This window comes from Myxocyprinus asiaticus, chromosome 29 (genome assembly GCF_019703515.2).
Source record: "Myxocyprinus asiaticus isolate MX2 ecotype Aquarium Trade chromosome 29, UBuf_Myxa_2, whole genome shotgun sequence".
Lineage (NCBI taxonomy): Eukaryota > Metazoa > Chordata > Actinopteri > Cypriniformes > Catostomidae > Myxocyprinus > Myxocyprinus asiaticus.
Window position 1 is genome coordinate 44736817 of NC_059372.1, and position 22578 is coordinate 44759394.

Consider the following 22578-nt stretch of genomic DNA (forward strand, 5'->3'; position numbering starts at 1 on the left):
TTCTATTGTAAAGAATGTGGAAATAAAGACTCCAGCCACTATTGTTAAATGCATTTCCAGCACCAGAGCAACTGACATCAGATCAAATTTACAAGTGCTGGCTAATGCATACGTAGATTTTCTAAGATTGTTATTCATGTCGGCATTAATGACGGAGATCACTAGAGATAATGATAAAGAGGTGTGTGAACTTGCAAAAATGATGTCAGATACTGTAATATGCTCTGGCCCCATCCCTGCTCGTCGTGGTGATGAGGTTTAAAGTAGATTAGTGTCACTGAATGGCTGGATGTCTGAGTGGTGTCCGGAGAATAGCATAGGATTCATAGACAATTGGAAGAGTTTTTGGGGTAGACTTAACCTGCTAAAGAGCATCCCTCCAGGGAAGGTGCTGCTCTCCTTTCTAGTAATTTGGCTCATAGTCTTAATAGTGATAGTATTTGACTAACTGGGGCCAGGTCAGAAAGGAGACAAACTGGCTAATCTGAACATCTGCTAGCTGCCTTGAGACGTCACACAGGACACATAAACTACATAGAGAATGTATCACCTAGATATCATATAGAGACTGTGTCTGTTCTCCGAACTACCAAACACAAACCCCTCACTAAATCATTTAGAAAAAATTTGATTAAGGTAAAACATAATATAAAGGTAGGGCTACTAAACATTAGATCTTTTTCAACCAAAGCACTAATTGTAAATTAAATTATTACAGATCATAGTTTGGATATGCTCTGTTTGACTGAAACCTGGCTTAAACCAGATGAATATATTAGTTTAAATGAGTCTACTCCCCAGGTTATTGTTATAAACATCAGCCTCGCCTGAAGGGTCGAGGAGGAGGTGTTGCTACTATTTACAGTGATGTTTTTGGTGTTACTCATAGGACATAAGTTTAAGTTTTTTGAACTAATAATGCTTAATGTGACACCGTTAGATACAATTAAAAAATCTTTGTTGTATTCTGATTTCCTTGGTGAATTTTCAGATTTTCTGTCAGATCTAGTAGTTACTGTGGATAGAGCTTTAATTGTTGGTGACTTCAACATTCACATAAATTAAAATTACACATTGAGATTAGCATTTATCGATATTCTCAACTCTCTTGGAGTCAGACAATATGTGACAGGACCAACTCATCACCATAATCATATGCTAGATTTAATTCTGTCATATGGAGTTGATATTGATACAATAGAAATTCTGCCACAGAGCGATGACATCTCAGATCATTACCTCGTCTCTTGTATGCTGTGATCAGCAAATGTTACTCAGTCTACACCATGCTATCATTCAGGTAGAACTCTTCTTTCGACCACTAAAGATAGCTTCACCAATAATCTTCCAGATTTATCTCATATATTCAGTAAGCTAAAAAGTCTAGAAGAACTTAAAGTAATATCAGAAAATATAAATGCAGTCTTCTCTAGCACTCTTGCTATTGTCGCCCCCCTTTGATTAAAGAAAATAAAAATAAAAAAATCCCTGCACCATGGTACAATGATCACACTCATGCTCTCAAGAGAGCAGCTCAGAAAATGGAGCGCAAGTGGAAGAACACAAAATTAGAGGTATTTTGTGGTGCATGGAAGGATAGTGTCTGTAGCTACAGACAGGCACTAAAAGCTGCCAAATCAGCATATTTTAGCAAACTCATAAAAAATAACCACAACAGTCCTAGGTGTTTATTTAGTACTGTGGCTAAATTGGTCAGGAATAAAGCCTCGACTGAACCAGATAATCCGTTAAAGCAAAATAGTAATGACTTCATGATTTTCTTTACTGAAAAAATTTAAATAATCAGAAATAAAGTTGGAATTATGCAATTGTCTGTCACAGTACCACAGAAAACAATGTCTCATAATTTTCCTCACAAGCAACTTCAATCCTTCGCTGTCATAGGTCATGAAGAGCTTACAAAACTTATTGAAACATCAAAAGCCAACATGTATGTTAGATCCAATACTAACAAAGCTCTTATAAGAGATATTCCCTGTAATCTCAGAACCTCTTCTTAATATTATTAACTCCTCGCTATCCTTAGGACATGTCCCAAGAAACTTTAAAATGGCAGTTATCAAACCGCTTATTAAGAAGCCACAGCTTGATCCTGGAGAACTGGCTAATTATAGACTGATTTCAAATCTCTCGTTTATGTCGAAAATACTTGAAATGGTAGTGTCCTCCTAACTATGTTCATTTCTACAGAGAATTAGAACAATTTCAGTCAGGATTTAGGCCCCATCACAGTACAGAGACTGCACTTATCAGAGTTGCAAATGACTTGCTCTTATCATTTGATCGCAGCTGCATTTCTCTTCTAGTGCTTTTAGATCTTAGTGCTGCTTTCGACACGATAGATCACGACATTCTCTTGAATAGGCTTGACAATTTTGTTGGCATTTGTGGACTTGCATTAGCATGGTTCAAGTCCTATTTATCAGACTGCTACCACTTTGTCCGTGTAAATAAGGAATTGTCAAATCAAACAAAAGTTCAGTATGGAGTGCCACAGGGATCAGTTTTAGGGCATCTGCTTTTCTCCTTATACACTGTGTGCACAATTATTAGGCAAGTGAGTATTCTGGTCTTATCATTATTTCCATGCAAATTTTCCAACTCCAAACCATATAAACTTGAATGCTTATTGAATTCAATCATTTTCAGGTGATATATATTTGTGTAATGAGGGAGGGTGTGGCGAAAGTGACTAACACTTTATATCAAGGTGTGCATAATTATTAGGTAGCTTCATTTCCTCAGGTAAAATGGGCCAAAAAAGAGATTTAACTGACACTGAAAAGTAAAAAATTGTAAAATGCCTTTCAGATGGATGCAACACTCTTGAAATAGCTAAACTATTGACACGTGACCACCGGACAATCAAACATTTTGTTGCAAATAGTCAACTGGTGCGCAAAAAATGCATGGAGAAGAAAAGGCGCAAATTAACTGCAAAAGACTTGAGAAGAATTAAATGTGAAGCTACCAGGAACCCATTATCCTCCAGTGCCACCATATTCCAGAACTGCAACCTACCTGGAGTGTCCAGAAGTACAAGGTGTCAAGTGCTCAGAGACACTACTGAATAAGATTCACAAGTTGAAGCGTCAAGATTGGGCAAAGAAATACCTGAAGACAGATTTTTCAATGGTTTTATGGACAGATGAAATGATAGTGACTCTTGATGGATCACTAATGGGCACAGGGCACCACTTTGAGTCAGGCACCAGCAAGGTGGAGGAGGGGTACTGGTATGGGCTGCTATCATTAAGGATAATGTAGTTGGACCTTCTCGAGTTGAAGATGGACTGAAACTCAACTCCCAAACCTACTGCCAGTTTCTGGAAAGTACTTTCTTCAAGCAGTGTTACAGGAAGAAGTCCTCAGCATTCAAGTAGGCCATGATCTTTATGCAGGACAATGCTCCATCACATGCATCCAAGTACTCCACTGCTTGGCTAGCCAGTAAGGGCCTCAAAGATGCCCTAATAATGACTTGGCCCCTTTCCTCACCTGACTTAAATCCTATTGAGAACTTGTGGGCCCTTCTCAAACATGAGATTTACAGTGAGGGAAGACAATACACCTCTTTGAACAGCATTTGGGAGGCTGTGGTTGCTGCTTCAGCGAACGTTGGTCATGAACAGATCAAGAAACTGACAGACTCCATGGATGGAAGGCTTATGGCAGTTATTGAAAAGAAGGGTGGCTATATTGGTCACTGAATATTTTTGAAAGGCCAAAAATTTTATTTAATTGTCCTTTTGTGTTACTTATTTGTTGCGCTTACTCTAAAATTTGAGAATAAACAATTGAGTTGGGAGAAATTCTTTTTGTAATTTAGTTGCCTAATAATTGTGCACAGTAATAGTTGCCTAATAATTGTGCACACTTATATATTCCCCTGAGAAATACAAAACTCACTTTTCCTTTGTTAAACATTCAGGTTTGAGGTTCAGTAACATTTTGGATTGACTGAGAGCATCAGGAATCGTGGAATAAGTTTCCACTGTTATGCTGACGATACCCAACTTTATATTTCTTCGAAACCCAATGAAATTTCACAATTCTTCAAATTAGCAGAGTACATCAATGAAATCAAAGATTGGATGGCAAGAAATTTCCTTCTACTCAGTTCTGACAAACAGAGGTACCAATTATTGGACCAAATCCCTCTAAAAATAAACCTCTAAAATATAATTTGACTCTCGATGGATGTACTGTTATGATGTACTGCATCACCTCATACTGCGAAGAACTTAGGTGTTATATTTGATACCAATATTTGTAGAACAGAACTTCCACTTAGAAATATTGCTAATTTACGACACATGCTCTCTGTTGCTGATACCGAAAAACTAATTAATGCGTTCATGACCTCAAGACTAGATTATTGTAATGCATTACTGGGAGGATGTCCTGCAAGTTCAATAAATAAACTGCAATTGGTTCAAAATGCAGCAGCCAAAGTGCTGACTAGAACCAAGAAATATGATCATTTTTGCCCCATTTTATCATTGGCTACCTGTTAAATTTCGTATTAATTTTAAAATTTTGTTAACTACGTACAAAGCTTTAAATGTTCTAGCACCGCAGTACTTAAGTGACCTTTTACCATGCTATATTCCATCACATTAATTATGATTGCAAAATTCTGGCCTGTTAATAGTTCCTAGAATATGAAAATACACAAAAGGAGGTAGATCATTTTCCTATTTGGCTCCCAAACTATGGAATAGTCTCCCTAACACTGTTCGGGATCAGAGCTTGTGAGCGGCGCAGAGCGTTGAGCGGAGCGGTGATAATTTCACCTTGTTTCACCTAACATTATTTTAGTGAAGTTGCAAAACTTATAGCCTAAATAAATGCAAAGTATAAATCAAAGATAAGAACTAGGAAATCAAAAGGGAGTGTGGACTGTGGAGAGACTGCGAGAATGAGCAAATATTCCTTTTGGAGTCGTACGTGTCACATTGCCAGAGAGCACGAGGATGTGCTACGTGAACATGGTAGCGCAGCAAAAGGTGAGCTAGTAGACTACATTCCTATTCGATAATAAATTAATAGATAAGTAAGATATCTTGTTGTTTTGCAATCATGTCAGTGCAGCTGCCAGCTAGATGCAGGCCCGGTTCTGCGGGGTTGAGAATGTTTGAGCACCCTCAAATGAATATGTAAGCTTAATAATAGTGTATATTGGCAAAGCACTTTCCCTTGAATCCCAGCGAACACACAAAAAATCCCTGCATCAAAACCAATAAACATGTATGATCTTGCAGATCAGTGTGTCCTAATTTGCAGGTGTAGCATTCTGCTTTCATGCCTCTATTGTACAATTGAGCATTTGAATGGTAAAGATTTCCGCTCTCACATAGAGAATTTCATAGCGGAATTATCTCACTTAATCGACCAACTGTTGCTTTCGATTTCTGCTTCGGCATAAAGTGCTCATAACTGCTGGTCAGTTTCCCAAAGCCAAATCCACCTTAACGATAAGTGAAACATAAAAAAAAAAATATTCTAGATTAGTGGTTGCAGATAACATCTTTGACATCGCTTGCTGCATTCATGCACAGAGAAAAAACCTATAAATGATTGTACATTAGAAAAAAAAAACTTTTCTTAAATGAAGGCAGTGTAATTTGTGAATTAAATAATCTTTATTTGTTTTAGGATCATTAAACATGAAACATGGAAACATTTAATCTAATATATATATATATATATATATATATATATATATATATATATATATATATATATATATATATATATATATATTGAACAAAATCTCACTTTATGCAGGACAAAAAAAATGTATTTGTTAAATCCATGGTTAAACCCTGCTGTACATATAAAGAGTGCATGTACAACACATGATCGCTTGACTTCAAAGTCCACATTCACTTTATAATGCTTTAAAAATATCAAGGAAAAACAAAGGGGGCACATGGTATTTAATATTATAATAATTATTATATAAATAACCACAGTCCTTTAGACTGCGTATGATTCGTACATATAAAATTGTAGGGAATATTAATAAAGCAACAACACTGAAAAAGAGAAAAACATTCACTGCTCTTTTCTGAATAAGTTAATACACCTTTTAAAACTGAACACAAAATTAGGATGAGAAATAACTCATTTTAATTTACAGACCCAAAGTCTGACAGTATTAAATCAGAAACGTATTAATGTATCAAATCTATAATCATTCCGTGGAGACAACTGATAAACAATTATGAATTTCACTTTTACCTGCAATATTTTTCCTGGTACCTGTCCATGTTTTCATTATTTAAACGACTCGAATAAACTTTAAAGTTGAAAAGATTGTGGTTTTCTGGGTCGGTTGTATCACTCGGGTCCAATTTAAACGGAAAAGCGCAAATTTGCGTGTATGCGAGTTTCCGTGCCAACGCACATATGTTTTATCACTCGTAGAGGCGTGTTTGAAAGTAAATAATGGTAATTTAGAACAGATTTTTTTTAAGGTATTATTTGAAGATGTTGATGACATATGTGCTAACAGAGAAATATTTGACTGATTACAAATGATAAGGAAGGTCTGGTAGACCCGATTATCTAACAGCAGTTGTAAACCAGTCCAAAATAAACAACGAGATTTTATATGCTAAAACACAACAATACAATCACATAATTTCAGATGTGTACATTACTAATCATTTGATAATTTAATAAATGTCAGCCTATAGTCTATATTTCACCCAGAGGGGCTCCTCAGCCCATGTGGGCAAAGGGGCAGTTGCTTGGGCCACTGAAGCTACCCCCTGTGTACGTTCTTGGAACCTGGTATACTACAGATAAATTTAATGTCGGAGCGGGATTTGATGCTTTTTTACCAGTGAGCGTGAGCGGTACTTGAGCGGAGCGTCCGCTTTGCCGCGAGCCTGTATCATCTAGAGGCACTCATGACAAAAAGTTTTTCACAGAATTTTTATAAACCATACCGTTTTCGAATGGCACTTCAACGAATTCGACGAAGAACGCGTAAATTGAACTTGAGGCTGTATCTCCACAATGCTTTGAGGGATTGGGATGAAACTTGGTACGTGTAAACACCATTAGGCCCTGAGGTTACCTGCAGCGTATAGGCCCACTGCCCCCTACTGGTCAGGAGATGGCTATTTTGGCTTATAACTCTTGAACGCTTTCCTGCATGGTAATCATCATGCCCAGATACTACCTGAGCAGTTTAAGAACAGCGCCACATACTGGACAATAATTCTAAGAACTAGCTATTTTTTTAAATAAATGATTTTTTTTTATGATTGAAAGTTTACTTTTTCTAACTCCTCATACACTGTTCATCAGACTCTAACCAAAAATATGTCACAAAGCTTCTTTTACTGCTCATGGTGCCGATAATTGGCTTGACCCCGGTATCGCTGCTTGCAGCTATATTTATTATTATTAAGGTTCAAGCCCCAAAGGGGTGAAGACTCCTATTGTTTTCATTAATGTTCTTCTTATTAATATTAGGGGTCAAGCCCCGAAGGGGCAAAAGACCCCTATTGTTTTCATTAGTTTTCTTATTAGGGGTCAAAAACCCCTATTGTTTTCATTAGTTTTCTTCTTCTTCTTCTTCCGCTATTGAGACTATGGCAGCCCGCTTGAGGGAAAGTTATGAAATTTGGAACACAGATAGAGGACAGTCTGCTCTGTTACCACAGCAAATTTGGCGCCTCTACCTTAAACCCTCTAGCGCCACCAACTGCCCAAATTTGCACTCACATTTATGTTAATAACTTTTGAAGCGTGAGTCCTAGAAACAAAATTTGTTTTTTCCTCCGATTCCTTGGCTCAAGATGATTCAACTGCAGCCTATGATGTAATTTTCCATCATGAAAATTTTTCCGCCATTTAGAATTTTCTGAAAAACATACTTTTTCGAACTCGTCCTAGGCCGTCTGTTCGATTTGCACAAATTTGCCTGCATCATCTAGAGGCACTCATGACAAAAATGTATTCACAGAGTTTTGATAAACCATACCGTTTTAGAATGGCGCTTCAACGAATTGGATGAGAAGCATGCCAAAATGGACTTTAGCGTATTCATACCAAACTTACTATTTGTCATAGGCACCATGACACGAGGGTGCCTGCTGAGTTTCGGAACAGTGCCATCTAGTGTTCACGAGATATTAAAAAAGTACATTTTTGTTTATAACCTTATTTGAAAAAGACATACACACAGATTCTGCATTAATTACGTAATTGAAACAAAAATATTCTAGAACTGAGTGGTATTCAACTTTTGACATCAGACACTCGGAGGAGTAAAACAGGGAACCCTTTCCACATGATTTTCGTTACTGACACACACACACTATGAAAATAGGAACTGAGTACTAGCCGTTAAATGTCAGCTTGCTTAATTATAGATCAACTGAAAAGGTCAAATTTTCTCGCAATGCCCGCTTTGATCCTGGAAGGATCACTCAGAATCTCAGTTGACTTCAACAGTGTGTAAGTGTACATAATGAAGCATATCAATATTATGTAGTTTTCGTACCTCCTCTGGCCCTCCTAATTCTCAAGTTCCCAGTTAGGCACTGGCGCTGCGTGTTCAGCTTCTCCAGTACTTTCACCGTTTGCTTTCGAAATAGTCGGGCTCTCCTCAGGTGCAGGTTTCACACGGCTTGCGTGTATCCACTGTGGTTGAAGATCCATTAGCACTCCGGTTCTGGTCACCGCCAGGACAATAGCTGGGCCCAGATACTTTGGCTCCCCCAAATTTAGACACCTGATCAGGACCTGTAGACAAATGGGTGAGTAGGGCTATCTGCAGGCAGAGGGAGATAGAGAGACATTACCATTTATGTCACTTAATGTCTTAATGAGGGAATCCACATATTCTGCAATCACCACCTCAGTATCACCTATGGAAAGAAACCCATGGGGTCGGGAAAGGCCTACCCATTAGTATTTTAAATTGAGAAAGCTTAGGTAGAGTATGGTGACATTCTGAGCTCAGTCAACACAGCCGGCAATACATCAACCCATGTTCTTCCTGTTTCAGTACAGGCCTTGTGTAGGCATTATTTCAGAGTGCGGTTAGTTCTCCCCACCACACCTGTGGATGATAAGGTATGTTAAAATGGCAGTTTATGTTTAGTTCTTTTGCTAAGAGCTGTGTTACTTTTGAAGCAAACTTTGTGCCATTATCACTTTCAATGACCGACGGGATACCGAACCTCGGTATTATTTCTTTAGCTAAAATTTTAACCATGGTCTTAGCATTTTTCCTAGCACACAAGAAGGCTTCCATCCACTTGGAGAAGCGGTCCACAATGACTAATAATAGTTTATTGTTTCGACACAGGGGCATGTGGGTAAAATCAATTTGCAGATGTTGGAATGGTAATTCTGGATGTGGTAACAAGTCGTGTTTTATAAGCTTATGTCTTTTATTCTGTGCACACAATAAACATGAATCCAGGATTAAATTACTACCCCGTTTATGCAATAAGTTTGATTAATCGACTGAATTACCTTTTATTTTGAAACATGAGAAATAACATGATAATGTCAGCAAAGTATTAGTGCAGCTGTTTTTGGTAAAGCTAGGTGCCCTTGTTTGTCTCATAACAAATTATTTTGATCTGGTTTTACTTCATTAGAGGCCCAGTGTTGGAAATCAGATTCAGATGGATTAGCCTGCAACAATTTGATGTCAATATCTCTGACTAAAGTAGATTGCATCATCAAAACAGTTTCATCAGCTTGATTTAGATCAGGGCTTACTGCAACTTTCTTCGCTGCCCATTTCGCAACCTCATCAGCCAATCTGTTTTCTCTTGCCTCCTCAGACTCTGCTGTCATGTGTCCTGCGACTTTTATTACAGCCAGTTTAGCAGGCAACTGTGCTGCTCTCAGGAGCTCTGCTACTAGGTTATGATGGGATATCGGTTTGCCCTCGGCTGTCTTAAAATCTCTTTCTTCCCACATCACGGCAAAATCGTGCACCACCCCTATGCGTATTTTGAGTCTGTGTATATACTGATTGATTTTTCTTTGGCCAATTGGCATGCTCTAATCAATGCAAACTCAGCTGCTTGTGCGGATTTGTATGGAAGTGAATATGCTTCGATAATACGATTTGGAAGTTCAGTTACGGCATAACCACACCAGTATACAGCATCATTCCGTTTTGAACATGACCATCTATATACCCCCTCTTCTTGGGCGGATGAGAAAACGTCTGGCCTGCGAGAGGTTGATGCATGCAGACAATCCAAACAATCATGTGAATCATCAGAAAACTGGTCATTGGTTAACAACTTATGCAATGACAAAGTTCATAGGGTGTGAGAACAATGCGTTCTGCGTATTATACCATCAATGCCGCAGCAGCAACTGCCCGCAGACACGCAGGGAGGCCTTTGGCGACTGCATATAATATCTTTGACAGTACGTCACCGGTCTATATGTTCCATCATGGGACTGGGCGAGGATCACTGCTGCTGTGCCTCCAGCATCATGCATGTACAGATGGAAAGGTTCACCATAGTTTGGCAGACCTAGAGCTGATGGGGCACTTTGACTGTTACGCAAGTGCTTGAAAGCCATGTCCATTTCAGCAGTCCATTTTATGGGCTCTTTGGCCCCTGAGAGTGTGGCCTCTCTCAATATCTTGTCATACAATGAGCAGTTCGGGACCCAGGCTCGACAATAATTAACTAAGCCCAGAAAACTTTGCATTTGAGTCTTTGTTGTCAGACGCTGAAAGGTGGTTATTGTTTTGACTCTATCTGTGGAGAGACGAACAGTTCCTTTCTGTAGCTCACGACCCAGATAGTCAACTCTCGGTTTCACCCAATGCAGCTTGTCTTTTGACACTTTGAAACCAGGATGTCGTCAGCATATTGCAGCAGACAGGTCTGTGGTGGCAGCTTGGTGTCTTTCAAAGTAGCGTGCACTACAGCAGAGAACATATCTTGGCACCAATTTTGTGCATCAGATCACGCCCCAATAAGCAGAATGATGAGTCAGGTAAAATGACAAAATCATGCATTTTAAACAGAGTTGAGTCATCTGGGGAGGTAACAGGCAATTTTGGAGTCATTTGACATTTCACAGGGACACCATTAAATTCCCACAGAGTTCATGGTGCATCCTGTAATCGAGCCTTTGTAACAATGCCCCACCAGGGAAATTTTAGAAGCGCCAGTGTCTACCAAGAACATATAGGGTTTACGATCAACATACAACTCAATAATGGGCAAGGTAGAATTGTCAAAACGCAAAACAGAAGGTAGAAAATATAACAAGGGCTCAGTACTCTATAAGTAAGCAGGCGCAGAGCGCTCCGAGGTCGATTACGCAGAGCATTTTAGTCATTTAGGTTGTCATTACAATTTCCACAGTCGTCCTGTCAGTGATTTAGATCATATTGTCTTTTCCGACATTCGTGCTTAAAGTGTCCTGGCTTACCACAGTAACATTAATTTCTATCATTCTTACCTTGTGTCATTACTGGGGTTGGTTTAGGTTTAGTCAGGAATCCCATTGTGTATCTCCCCACCCGCCTTTTACCATCGATTTGGACTCACTCATATATCGATCTTCAAATGAGCTGTCTCTAGGGTACGGGTCTAATTGTGTTTTTTTTCCCCTCTGACCACCCAGCCAAATTGCTGATATACGTCTCAGTATTAAAACCTTGATTATTATGAAACATCCATTGTTTTGGTGTTTCCTCCAGTAAAGGACGGCTTATCTCCTGTCCCACAATGTCACCACAGTATGAGTATTCAGGTATGTAATAGTTAGTCAAGAGGAATGAAGCAAGTTAGTAAAAATGCAATCCGGATGGAGAACAGGACGGCAGACCAACCAGAGAAATTTGACCTTGAGATTGAGCTCTCCTTCCTATTTATCTTTCAAAATAGGGAAAACCCGACTATAGTCATGAATTTGAGATTAAGAATCTCCTTCTTATTTGTCTTTCAAAATAAGGAAAACCCGACTTGTCGTGAACTTGAGATTAAGATTCTCCTTCTTATTTATCTTTCAAAATAAGGCAATTGTCAACCCTTAAAAAGAGGACTCCCGACCACAGTCGTGAATGTGAGGTGTAAAACCTCCTTATTTATCTTTCAAAATAAGGCTACCGTCAACCCTTACAAAAAGAGGACTCCCGACTGTAGGCGTGAACATCAAATTCTCTACCAAACTGTATGTGTAATATTTCAGCAGACAGGAGTTCTTAAAATTGTATATCATTTTGTCCTACCTGTCTAGAAATATCCCATCTTCTGACACCAGGGCTGTTAGGAATTTTTCAGGATTGGCCCCTAAGTTTGTCATAAAATCATCAAATTGGTCTCATTAGATTCAGTGGGGTAAAGCGAGTCCAACGATATGAAAAATTCCTATGTCGGCCATTTTGAATTTTCTGAAAAACCTATTTTTTCGAACTCGTAGTAGGCCGTTTGTCCAATTTGCACGGAAATTGGCCTGCATCATCTAGAGGCACTCCCGAAAAAAAGATATTCACAGAATTTTGATAAACCATACCGTTTTCTAATGGTGCTTCAACGAATTGGACAAAAAGCACGCCAAAACGGATGTGAGGGTATTTCTCCATAACACTTTAGTGTATTCATACCAAACTTAGTATTTATTATAGGCATCATAACTCAAGGGTGTCTGCTCAGTTTCAGAACAGTGTCACCTAGTGGTCACGCGATATGCACATTTTTGCTTATAACTTCTGAACAGTTTGTCATAAAATCATCAAATTGGTCTCATTAGATTCAGTGGGGTATAGCAAGTCCAACGATATTAAAAATTCCTATGTTGGTCATTTTGGACGTCGGCCATTTTGAATTTAGTCATAAAATTTTTATGAAAGACTTGACGTATCGTTACGAAACTTGGTATGTGTCTTTGGCACCATGCTCTGAAGGGACTCAAAATGTTTTGGGACAGCGCCACCTTGTGGTCAAAAATTATAATGTTATATTTAAAATGCTAATAGCTATTGACTCCTTTTGCCTACTGTCATGAGACTGGTCTTGGTAGATTCCGTGGTTCATGTCGAGAACAATGATAACAATAATGTCATGATCGAGCAAACTTCCTGTCCACCATTTTTAAATATTTTGAAAACATACTTTTTCGAACTCCTCCTAGACTGTTTGTTTGATTTGCACGAAAATTGGCCTGCATCATCTAGAGGCACTCATGACAAAAGGTTATTCACAGAATTTTGATTAACCATACCGTTTTCGAATGGCACTTCAACAAATTCGACAAAGAACGCTCAAAATTGAACTTGAGGCCGTATCTCTGCAACGCTTTGAGGGATTGGGACGAAACTTGGTACGTGTTATCATCATTAGGCCCTGAAGTTACCTGCAGTGTTTTGGCGCACGGCCCCCTACTGGTCAGGAGATAGAAAAATGGCTATTTTGGCTTATAACTCTTGAATGCTTTGCTGAATGATAACCATCATGCCCAAATAGTACCTCAGCAGTTTAAGAACAGTGCCACATACTAGACAAAATTCTTAGAAGTAGCTATTTTTAGTTATTTTTTAAAATAAATGTTTTTTTTTATGATTGAAAGTTTACTTTTTCTAACTCATACGCTGTTCACGGACTCTAACCAAAAACTTGTCACAAAGCTTCTTTTGCTGCTCATGGTGCCGATAATTGGCTTGACCCCGGTATCGCTGCTTGCAGCTATATTTCTTCTTCTTCTTCTGCTCTTGAGTCTATGGTAGCACATAGAACCGCTTGAGGGAAAATTATACAATTTGGAACACAGATATAGGATAGTCTGATGTGTTACCATAGCAAATTTGGTGTCTCTACCTCAAACCCTATAGCGCCACCAACTGCCCAAATTTGCACTCATGTTTATGTTAATAACTTTTGAACCGTGAGTCCTAGAAATGACATTCTTTTTTCCTCTGATTCCTTTGCTCAAGACGATTTGTTTCATGAACTTTCATTTCGAATTTTCATGAAAAATTCCTATGTCGGCCATTTTGAATTTTCCGAAAAACCTACTTTTTCAAACTCGTCCTAGGCTGTTTGTCCGATTTGCACGAAAATTGGCCTGCATCATCTAGAGGCACTCACGACAAAAAATTTCACAGAATTTTGATAAACCATACTGTTTTCGAATGGCGCTTCAACGAATTCGACGAAGAGCATGCCAAAATGGACATGAGGGTATTTCACCATAACGTTTTAGCGTATTCATACCAAACTTATTATTTTTAATAGGCACCATGACTTGAGGGTGCCTGCTCAGTTTCGGAACAGTGCCATGTAGTGGTCACGAGATATGAAAAAAAGCATATTTTTGCTTATAACTTCTGAACAGTTTGTCGTAAAATCATCCAGTGGGGATGAGTCCAATGATACGAAAAATGTCCTATGTTGGCCATTTTGGACGTCGGCCATTTTGAATTTAGTCATAAGTTAGTTTAGTGTTTCAGCACACTGCCCCCTACTGGTCAGGAGATAGAAAAATTGCTATTTTGGCTTATAACTCTTGAACGCTTTCCTGCATGACAACCATCATGCCCAGATACTACCTGAGAAGTTTCAGAACAGCGCCACATACTGGACAAAAATTCTAAGAAGTAGCTATTTTTAGTTATTTTTAAAATAAATGGGTTTTTTTATGATTGAAAGTTTACTAACCAAAAACATGTCACAAAGCTTCTTTTGCTGCTCATGGTGCTGATAATTGGCTTGACCACGGTATCACTGCTTGCAGCTATATTTCTATTTGTTTCCCTGTCTCAACCTCGGGATTCATCCAGCTCTGTTCCTGCTTGGTGTCAGACTCCTTTGCTATGTGTCTCTGAGTTATGACGACTAAATGCAGCCAGTGACAGCCAGACATCACTTCAGTCTATTACGATGGACTTCAGGGGATGAAGTGATGCCAACTCCAACCTTATGACATGGGATACTTGTCACTGCCTGAACCTTGGACTTAGGATAGACCTCACCGAAATGACTTAATGGTTGAACTGCGATGCACCTCACTGATCTCTGCCTGCATCATGTTGGTCTAATGATGGACTACACTCTTAAAATGGAATACATAGACTTTCAGTCAATTGCCAACAAAAGCCTTCATCGGCCAACTAACAAAGGACAATGCATTTATGTGAACTTCTGCAGTTAATCCAGGATGGAATTCAAAGACAATAGTCATTAATCTTACAGTTCATACAAAATCTTTGTTTAAACACTAGCCCTTAACACTTACTTAGTTTACTAATTTTAAACCATGACTTCCACGACACAAATAACTAATATTGACATTATATTCATGCTGTTTAGCCAGAGGGGAACTAGCCCTGACAGTGAGCCTGGTTTCTCCCAAAGTTATTTTTCTCCATTAACCAACATCTTATTGAGATTTGTATTCCTTGCCACAGTCACCTTCGGCTTGCTCACTGGGGTTCTAAATACAATTATTATTTACTTATTTTTATACACAATTTACAATCATATTTAATCAAACTACACAATGATGACTAAGACTTTATAGATATTAGAGTTTCATTTTCTGTTAATGCATGTGTAAAAGATCTTGGTTCATGGGCAATGGAGGAGTCAGGAGACAATGAAGCAGGTTCAAGGTCAGTCTTTTAATTTTGAGCTTTACACACACAATCGGCGGTAACTGTCAGAACAAAATAAGTAATAAACAAAGGAAAGCACTCGTGGCTCTTTGTGCTTGTAGGACACTCTCTCCTCTCTCTGATGCTCTGGCGAGCCTTTTCAGGTCTCCCTCCACCATCACTATAATGAGAGACAGGTGTAAGAGATAATTACGACCCAGGTGATGAGCCTTACCGCCCTCCCTCTCCCGCAGACCGACACATGACCACGCCCCCATGCCACAGCATGATTTTCTGTAAAGCTGCTTTTAAATGATGTGTGTTGTGAAAAGAGCTATACAAATAAATATGACTTGTCTTGACTTGGTCAGTCCAGCTGCCTCCCATCAAGGTAGAGGTTGGGAGCATCAAATCCGTACTGTAAGAAGGATCCTCAGTGCTCTCTTCAAGGAACAAACCATCAATTATGACAGTATTCATACAATCATGTGTGAGGTGGTAAGTATTATCAACAACAGACCAATCACCAGCATATCTGATGATTTAAATAAGCTTGAGCCCCTGATGCCTAACCACTTACGGTTGTTAAAGACGCAAACCAGCTTCCAGGTATCTTCATTAAAGAGGATCATTATGCAAGGAAACTTTGGAAACAAGTCCAATATCTTGCTGATTTGTTCTGGACAAGATGGACTCATGAATATCTGCCCATTTTACAAGAACGCAGAAAGTGGTCAAGATTCAAAAGGAACTTCAAGCTGATGTAGTGTTAGTTATGGACAGTTCTTCCCCAGAAACTCATGGATAATGGGAAGAGTAATTCAAACCTTAGGTGTCTCGTGCTCCCAAGAGTGACCCCTAGTGTCACTACATTGACACAACGTCTCGTTCCCTCCATCAGGGAATGGAGGTTACGCAAGTAACCAGGACGGTAAGAAATCCACACAATGCAATAAATCCAAAATGGTCGACAAAAGGGGTAAATCCAGGGAACAGGCTAAGGTCAAAACAGGCTGGCAATGGAGGAAGATAAATGCTCAGAAATGCAAGACTTCATAGTGAAGTGAAGTTGAGTGGAGACTATATACACTGGGAGTTGATGAGGGAATGGAAATAATTTGTGAGAGTTAATGGCGTGAGGAAAGGGATTCTGGGAAATGTAGTCCGGGAAGGGGTTAATACTCAGGTGAAGGGGATCTCGTGTGAACAGATCTGGAGGATGTGACAATGGTAGTGCAAAGTAACAGAAAAATTAGACGGAGTGCTACCACACTCCCTCTTCTTTTTTGTTGAGATTGAAGTCACTGTAGATCTGCTCACATTAGGTCGAACACTTTGTGTGTTTTAGAGAGAGTGTGATTCATAACATGATCAATTAGAAGGACTCTCAGTTCATTTTAGGCTATACTGTATCTTCTTTACTCTTCCCCTGCTGTCCTCTTTCTCTCTGCTCACCATCATTACACCATCTCCATTTGGTCTTTTCTCAACTCTTTCAATGCTCATCCCTGAAATAGTTGAGAAATCTTCTCCTTTTCTCATAAATTTTTCCTCCTGTTTCCTCTTCCTTTACCCACTCTAACTCTTCTCAGTTTGCACCTCTTCTTCGTCTTGTTCTTCCTCTTTTTCTTCTTCTTCCTCATTGTTTGCTCTGAATTTTCATATTTGACCCCTTTTATAGGTACCAAGTCATGATAGTTGTCTGAACAATTTAGCAAATTGCATTTTCCTTGCTGTGTGCATTACTAACACAGCAGATATGAGAGGATTTGACAACCTGACATGTGTATTTGAGAGTATGACTTTAATTTAGTTGTTTTGACAACATGAATCTTGGATCAGAGAAATTTGTGTAAAAATTACAATCTGTTTAGGAAAATTAAGTCAAGTCCAGTCATTTTTATTTGTATAGTGTTTTTCACAACACATATCATTTCAAGGCAGCTGTAACTTATGCTGGAACTGCTGACAATGACGAGGACGTGAAGATGAAGAACCCAAGTGCAGTTTATTTACAGAACGTGAACTCCAATAACCCTGACTACAAAACATGAACATGGACTAGACTTGACAAACACAGTATGTGACATACCATCACATACAATACTCCACAAATAGACAATGCAAACATGAGAGCTTAAATACAAGACATGGGAGAACATAAACCAATGAACAAACAGAACTGATAACAAGATAATTAAACAATAAACCAATGAAAACATGACACATGAACATGGAGGGAAAACAGAAATCACATGACTAGGGAAACAGGAACTAGAATTTCAAAATAAGACATGAATCAACAGAATACACCTGACATACAACCCCCCCCCCCCACTAAGGGGTGGCTCCTGACACCCCAACACATAAACAAGACACATAATACATGACATAATTCAAAGTTCTGTAGGGAGTGGGGGGGGTGTCTTGAGGCGTTGCGTGGCGAGAAAGGGCGAGGGGCATGGGTCCGTGGGAGGTGAAGCCATGAGAGGCTCGAGGGGTGGAGCCATGGAAGGTGGAGCCATGAGAGGCTCGATGGGCGGAGCCATGGAACGTGGTGCCCGGAGAGTAGCCGAAGACACGAAGGGCCAGTGTGGAGCCGATGGCAGGGAGGACCAAGGCGGCGCTAGAGGCTCGAAGGAGCAAGGCGGAGCTGAGGGATCGTAGAGCCAAAGCGGAGCCAGGTGACCAACAGACCAAGGAGGAGCCAGAGGGACGAGGGACCCCGGCACAGCCGACAGGCTGAAGGACCGTAGTGGAGCCGAGGGAACGCCGAGCTGAGGCAATGTCGAGGGACCGACAGGCTAAAGCAAAGTCCAGGGCTCAGAGGGTCCAGGCGGGATCGGAGGGCCGAAAGTTCACCTTGCCTGCTCAGGAGAACTAAAGGTGGGTATAAGGGTGGGAACCATCTCCAGGTCCCACTGCTCAGGTGTGGCTGTGACATGGCATGGAGCAGGCTGAGGCGTCCCTGCGACGGGGCATGGAGCAGGCTGAGGCGTCCCTGCGACGGGGCACTCTGGCTCGGCGGCGGCCATGTCGTGGAACTCTGGCTCGGCGGCGGCCATGTCGTGGAACTCTGGCTCGGGATCCGCCTCCCCCACAGTGAACGGGGAACCGATGAATCGAAGGGCGAGGTCGATATATTGAGCCAGGCTGAGGGAACTGCGATCGCCAGGCATCAAAAAAGAAATGGACTCATTTAGTCCAAATCTAAAACAACCCTTGAGGGCAACCTCATTGAAGTCTACCTGGCTGGCTAGACAGCAGAAGTCCTCAACATAGTCCTCCAGAGGACAATTCCCCTGACGTAAGCGCAGAAGCAAAACCGCTGGGTCCATGGGAGATGGAGTATTCTGTAACGTATGCTGGAACTGCTGACAATGATGACGAGGACGTGAAGATGAAGAACCCAAGTGCAGTTTATTTACAGAACGTGAACTCCAATAACCCTGACTACAAAACATGGACTTGACTTGACTTGACTTGACTTGACTTGACTTGACTTGACTTGACTTGACTTGACTTGACTTGACTTGACTTGACTTGACTTGACAAACACATACCATCACATACAATACTCCACAAATAGACAATGCAAACATGAGGGCTTAAATACAAGACATGGGAGAACATAAACCAATGAACAAACAGAACTGATAACAAGATAATTAAACAATAAACCAAAGAAAACATGACACATGAACATGGAGGGAAAACAGAAATCACATGACGAGGGAAACAGGAACACATGACATGAACCAGGAACTAGAATTTCAAAATAAAAGACATGAATCAACAGAATACACCTGACAGCAACTTTGCAGAAAATTACGCTTTAACAGAAAAAGAAGCTGCAGTATCCGTATTGTCTTACAGTCATAATTGTGCGGTTTGATAAAAAACATGATTGTAAATTGTGCCTTAAAATAAATAACTAAATAAGTAAATAATATGTGAATTTAGACCCCCAGTGAGCAGATTAAAGGCGATTGTGGCAAGGAACACAAAACTCCATAAAATGTTGGTTAATGGAGAAAAATAACCTTGGGGGAACCCAGGCTCACTGTGGGGGCCAACTCCCCTATGGCTAAACAGCATGTAATATAGTAAACACCAATATTAGATATTTATGTATATTACAAGTCATGGTTTAAAAATCAGAGCATGGCAACATGCTTGTTGCTCTAAGCTAGCTCATGCTTTTGCTTTTACTTTGTAGCAAGGTTCCTCGATCATATCTTATCTAAAAACTTCTGATAGCAACACGCTTGTTTCTTAAGCTCAGCTATGCTCGGCAGCAGCTACCTGGGTGCATGCTTCCCTGAACGGAGCTCATCTCACAGAATTTATTTAGTAACAAACTTGTTTCTAAGTCTAACTTGCAAGTACTTGGGTGTATGCTTCCCCGATCAGAGCTCATTTAACCATTGAGCATAGCAAAATGCTTGTTGTTTTAAGCCTAATTTATGCTCCACTTGTTACTACCATGATGCAAGCTTCCCCCAGCAGGGTAGTATTTTCTGCATTCCTTACTATGAATCTATTACATCACTTAGATCTTGAATTCGACTCAGCTGTCCGGATTTAGTTAAGTCAGCGGTTAGCATCACCTGTTGGTTGGGGGATGTTTGGCATATAGTTTTTTTTTGGGGGGGGGTGTTATTTGCTGCACTCCCTTCTCTGTCCATGCAAGAGTTTGCCCAGAACAGAACCATACCACCAAAATCAACAGATTGCTTCAGTTGTCTATAAGTGAATAAAGTATTCATTCAAGTAATCAAGTGAATTATTCATTTGACGGAAGTGGTCCTGGATGAAATCAAGTGTAGCGTCAGTTCAGGCAGGTCACGCTCAGCTGATCATGATGTCTACCAATACAATTCAAAGGTTTATCAGAGCGGTTTTATTTAAGTCCATTTATTCATTGCTTTAGCTGCCTTTTCCTTGCATGGATGCAAGCTGCACTTAACACTTTCCTCCATCCCCAGCTCCATCTCTTGTATGGCAGCTTTTCCTTTTAGTTTTTTTATCTACATCTGTCTTGTTGTTCTGTGCTCTAAGACTACAATTGATTGCCAGCTGGAATCTTTTCTTCAATGTGTTATTGCGCCTTGCTCTAGATTTATTAACTTGATATACAGAATTTTAAGTTCTATTAAGTGTCCATTTAATCTTTTATGCTATGTTGTACTGTCAGCATGTTTTAAAAATTGTAACAATGCTGTAAAAGTTTGCTGGATCTGTTGTGTTACTCCTGAGGGGGTTTATATGTTGCACTCCCTGATCTTTTAATGCATGGATGTGCAGAGAGTTTGCCCAGAATAGAACCATACTGCCAACACCAACCGACTGCTTCAATTGTAAGGGTAAAATTACTATGATTTATTTATACTTAAAAAAGTACCATTACAGTGAAGAATTTATTCAAGTACTCTAATGAAAGTACTTGTAATTTGTTACTTTCCACCTCTGCATCCAAGTCAAAATGTTAAAACCCTTGAAAACCTCTACAACTAACTGAAATTTAAAACTAACTATATTAATCTATAAAATAAAATGAACATAATTACCCTACATGACCAAAGGTATTTGGACATTTAATTTCAAAAGCATGGGCATGAATTCTTCCGTTTGCTGTTATAACAGGTTCCACTCCTTTGATTCTGTTTTCCACTAGATGTTAAACATGGTTGCAAGGATTTGCTCTCATTCAGACACAAGAGCACCAGTGAGCTCAGGCACTGATTTTGAGTGATGGTCACAGTTGTCATTTTAGTACAGCCCAAAGGTGTTCAATGGGGACAGGTCAGGGCTTTGTGAAGGCCAGTCAAGTTCTTCCACACCAGAAACCATTTCTATATTGATTTTGATTTGTGGACAGGGGCATTGTCACGCTGGAACAGAAAAGGGCCTCCGCAAACTGTTGCCACTCATAAGGAAGCAAAGAACTCTCTAGAATGTGACAGTATGGTGTACCATTAAGATTTATTTTCACTGGAATTACAGGAATAGCTAAACCTGTTAATTAGAAGTGGGGAAAGGTGCAGTCTTATTTAGGATTTTTCTTTCTTATGGGTGAGGTTTTGTTGTTTATGCAGCATTTTTTCAAATATTAAATTACACTTATTTTTGAACTGTTATCATTCATATATTCCTTAATAGTGTCATTTTAAATGATACAGTACTTCTTGAAAGTATTGATGCACCACATAAACTAAGAGCTTTATTTTTACAATTGCTGCTGGTACATAAAGAACCTGAGAGGTAGTTTCAGAGGGAGGCATTTAGGTGAAACATTGCAGAGATCAGTGAGGGCCACGGGTGGCTGTGAGGGCAATTGGACCGGGCAGCATTTCATAGCAGATGAACATACACCAACTCTTATCACACTTGACACTTTCTGTTTGGGGTGCAGCCACGCACGCAGCATATGCACAGACCACTTGTCTGTAATGGGGAGTGACTCTGACCACTCACACTTCAACCGTGTGTGTGTGTGTGTGTGTGTGTGTGTGTGTGTGTGTGAGAGAGATAACACTGTGTTTAGTACTACCAGCACTGCTGCTCTAGTCTGTGTGTGAACATTTCTCTGTCAGACAGGCAAAAACACAAGAACAGACATAAACTCAGAGACCACAATGACGTCATGAGCATTTTCATATTTATTCTAGAAATTAACTGATATTACCAAGCATAAATTTTCTGCTGTCTTTGAAATTACACATCTAGTCATAATCTGGATGAATCTAAGTAAAATATGTTTGGATCATACAGTATTTCACCCTAAAATACATTTTTAGGACCATAAAATGTTTTTGCATTGTGCACAATTTCCCCCCAAATTCTCATTACCATAATGCATTCTTCCAGATATTTTACTTTTGAGTTTGTTTTTTTTTTACTTTCATTAATAACAACAGTGATTCTTATTAGATTACTATAATATAGTC

The 22578-nt window shown here is 39.6% G+C and overlaps 1 protein-coding gene across 1 annotated transcript in view; it reads right to left on the reverse strand.

The window, feature by feature from the left end:
- Positions 1-8650: 8650 nt before the first annotated feature.
- slc6a1a (solute carrier family 6 member 1a) overlaps positions 8651-22578 on the reverse strand; it is a 92899-nt gene continuing 78971 nt past the window's right edge. The window contains exon 13 of the mRNA XM_051661254.1: positions 8651-8787. Coding sequence (XP_051517214.1) covers positions 8651-8787 — 137 coding nt within the window. The remainder of the gene's footprint in view (positions 8788-22578) is intronic.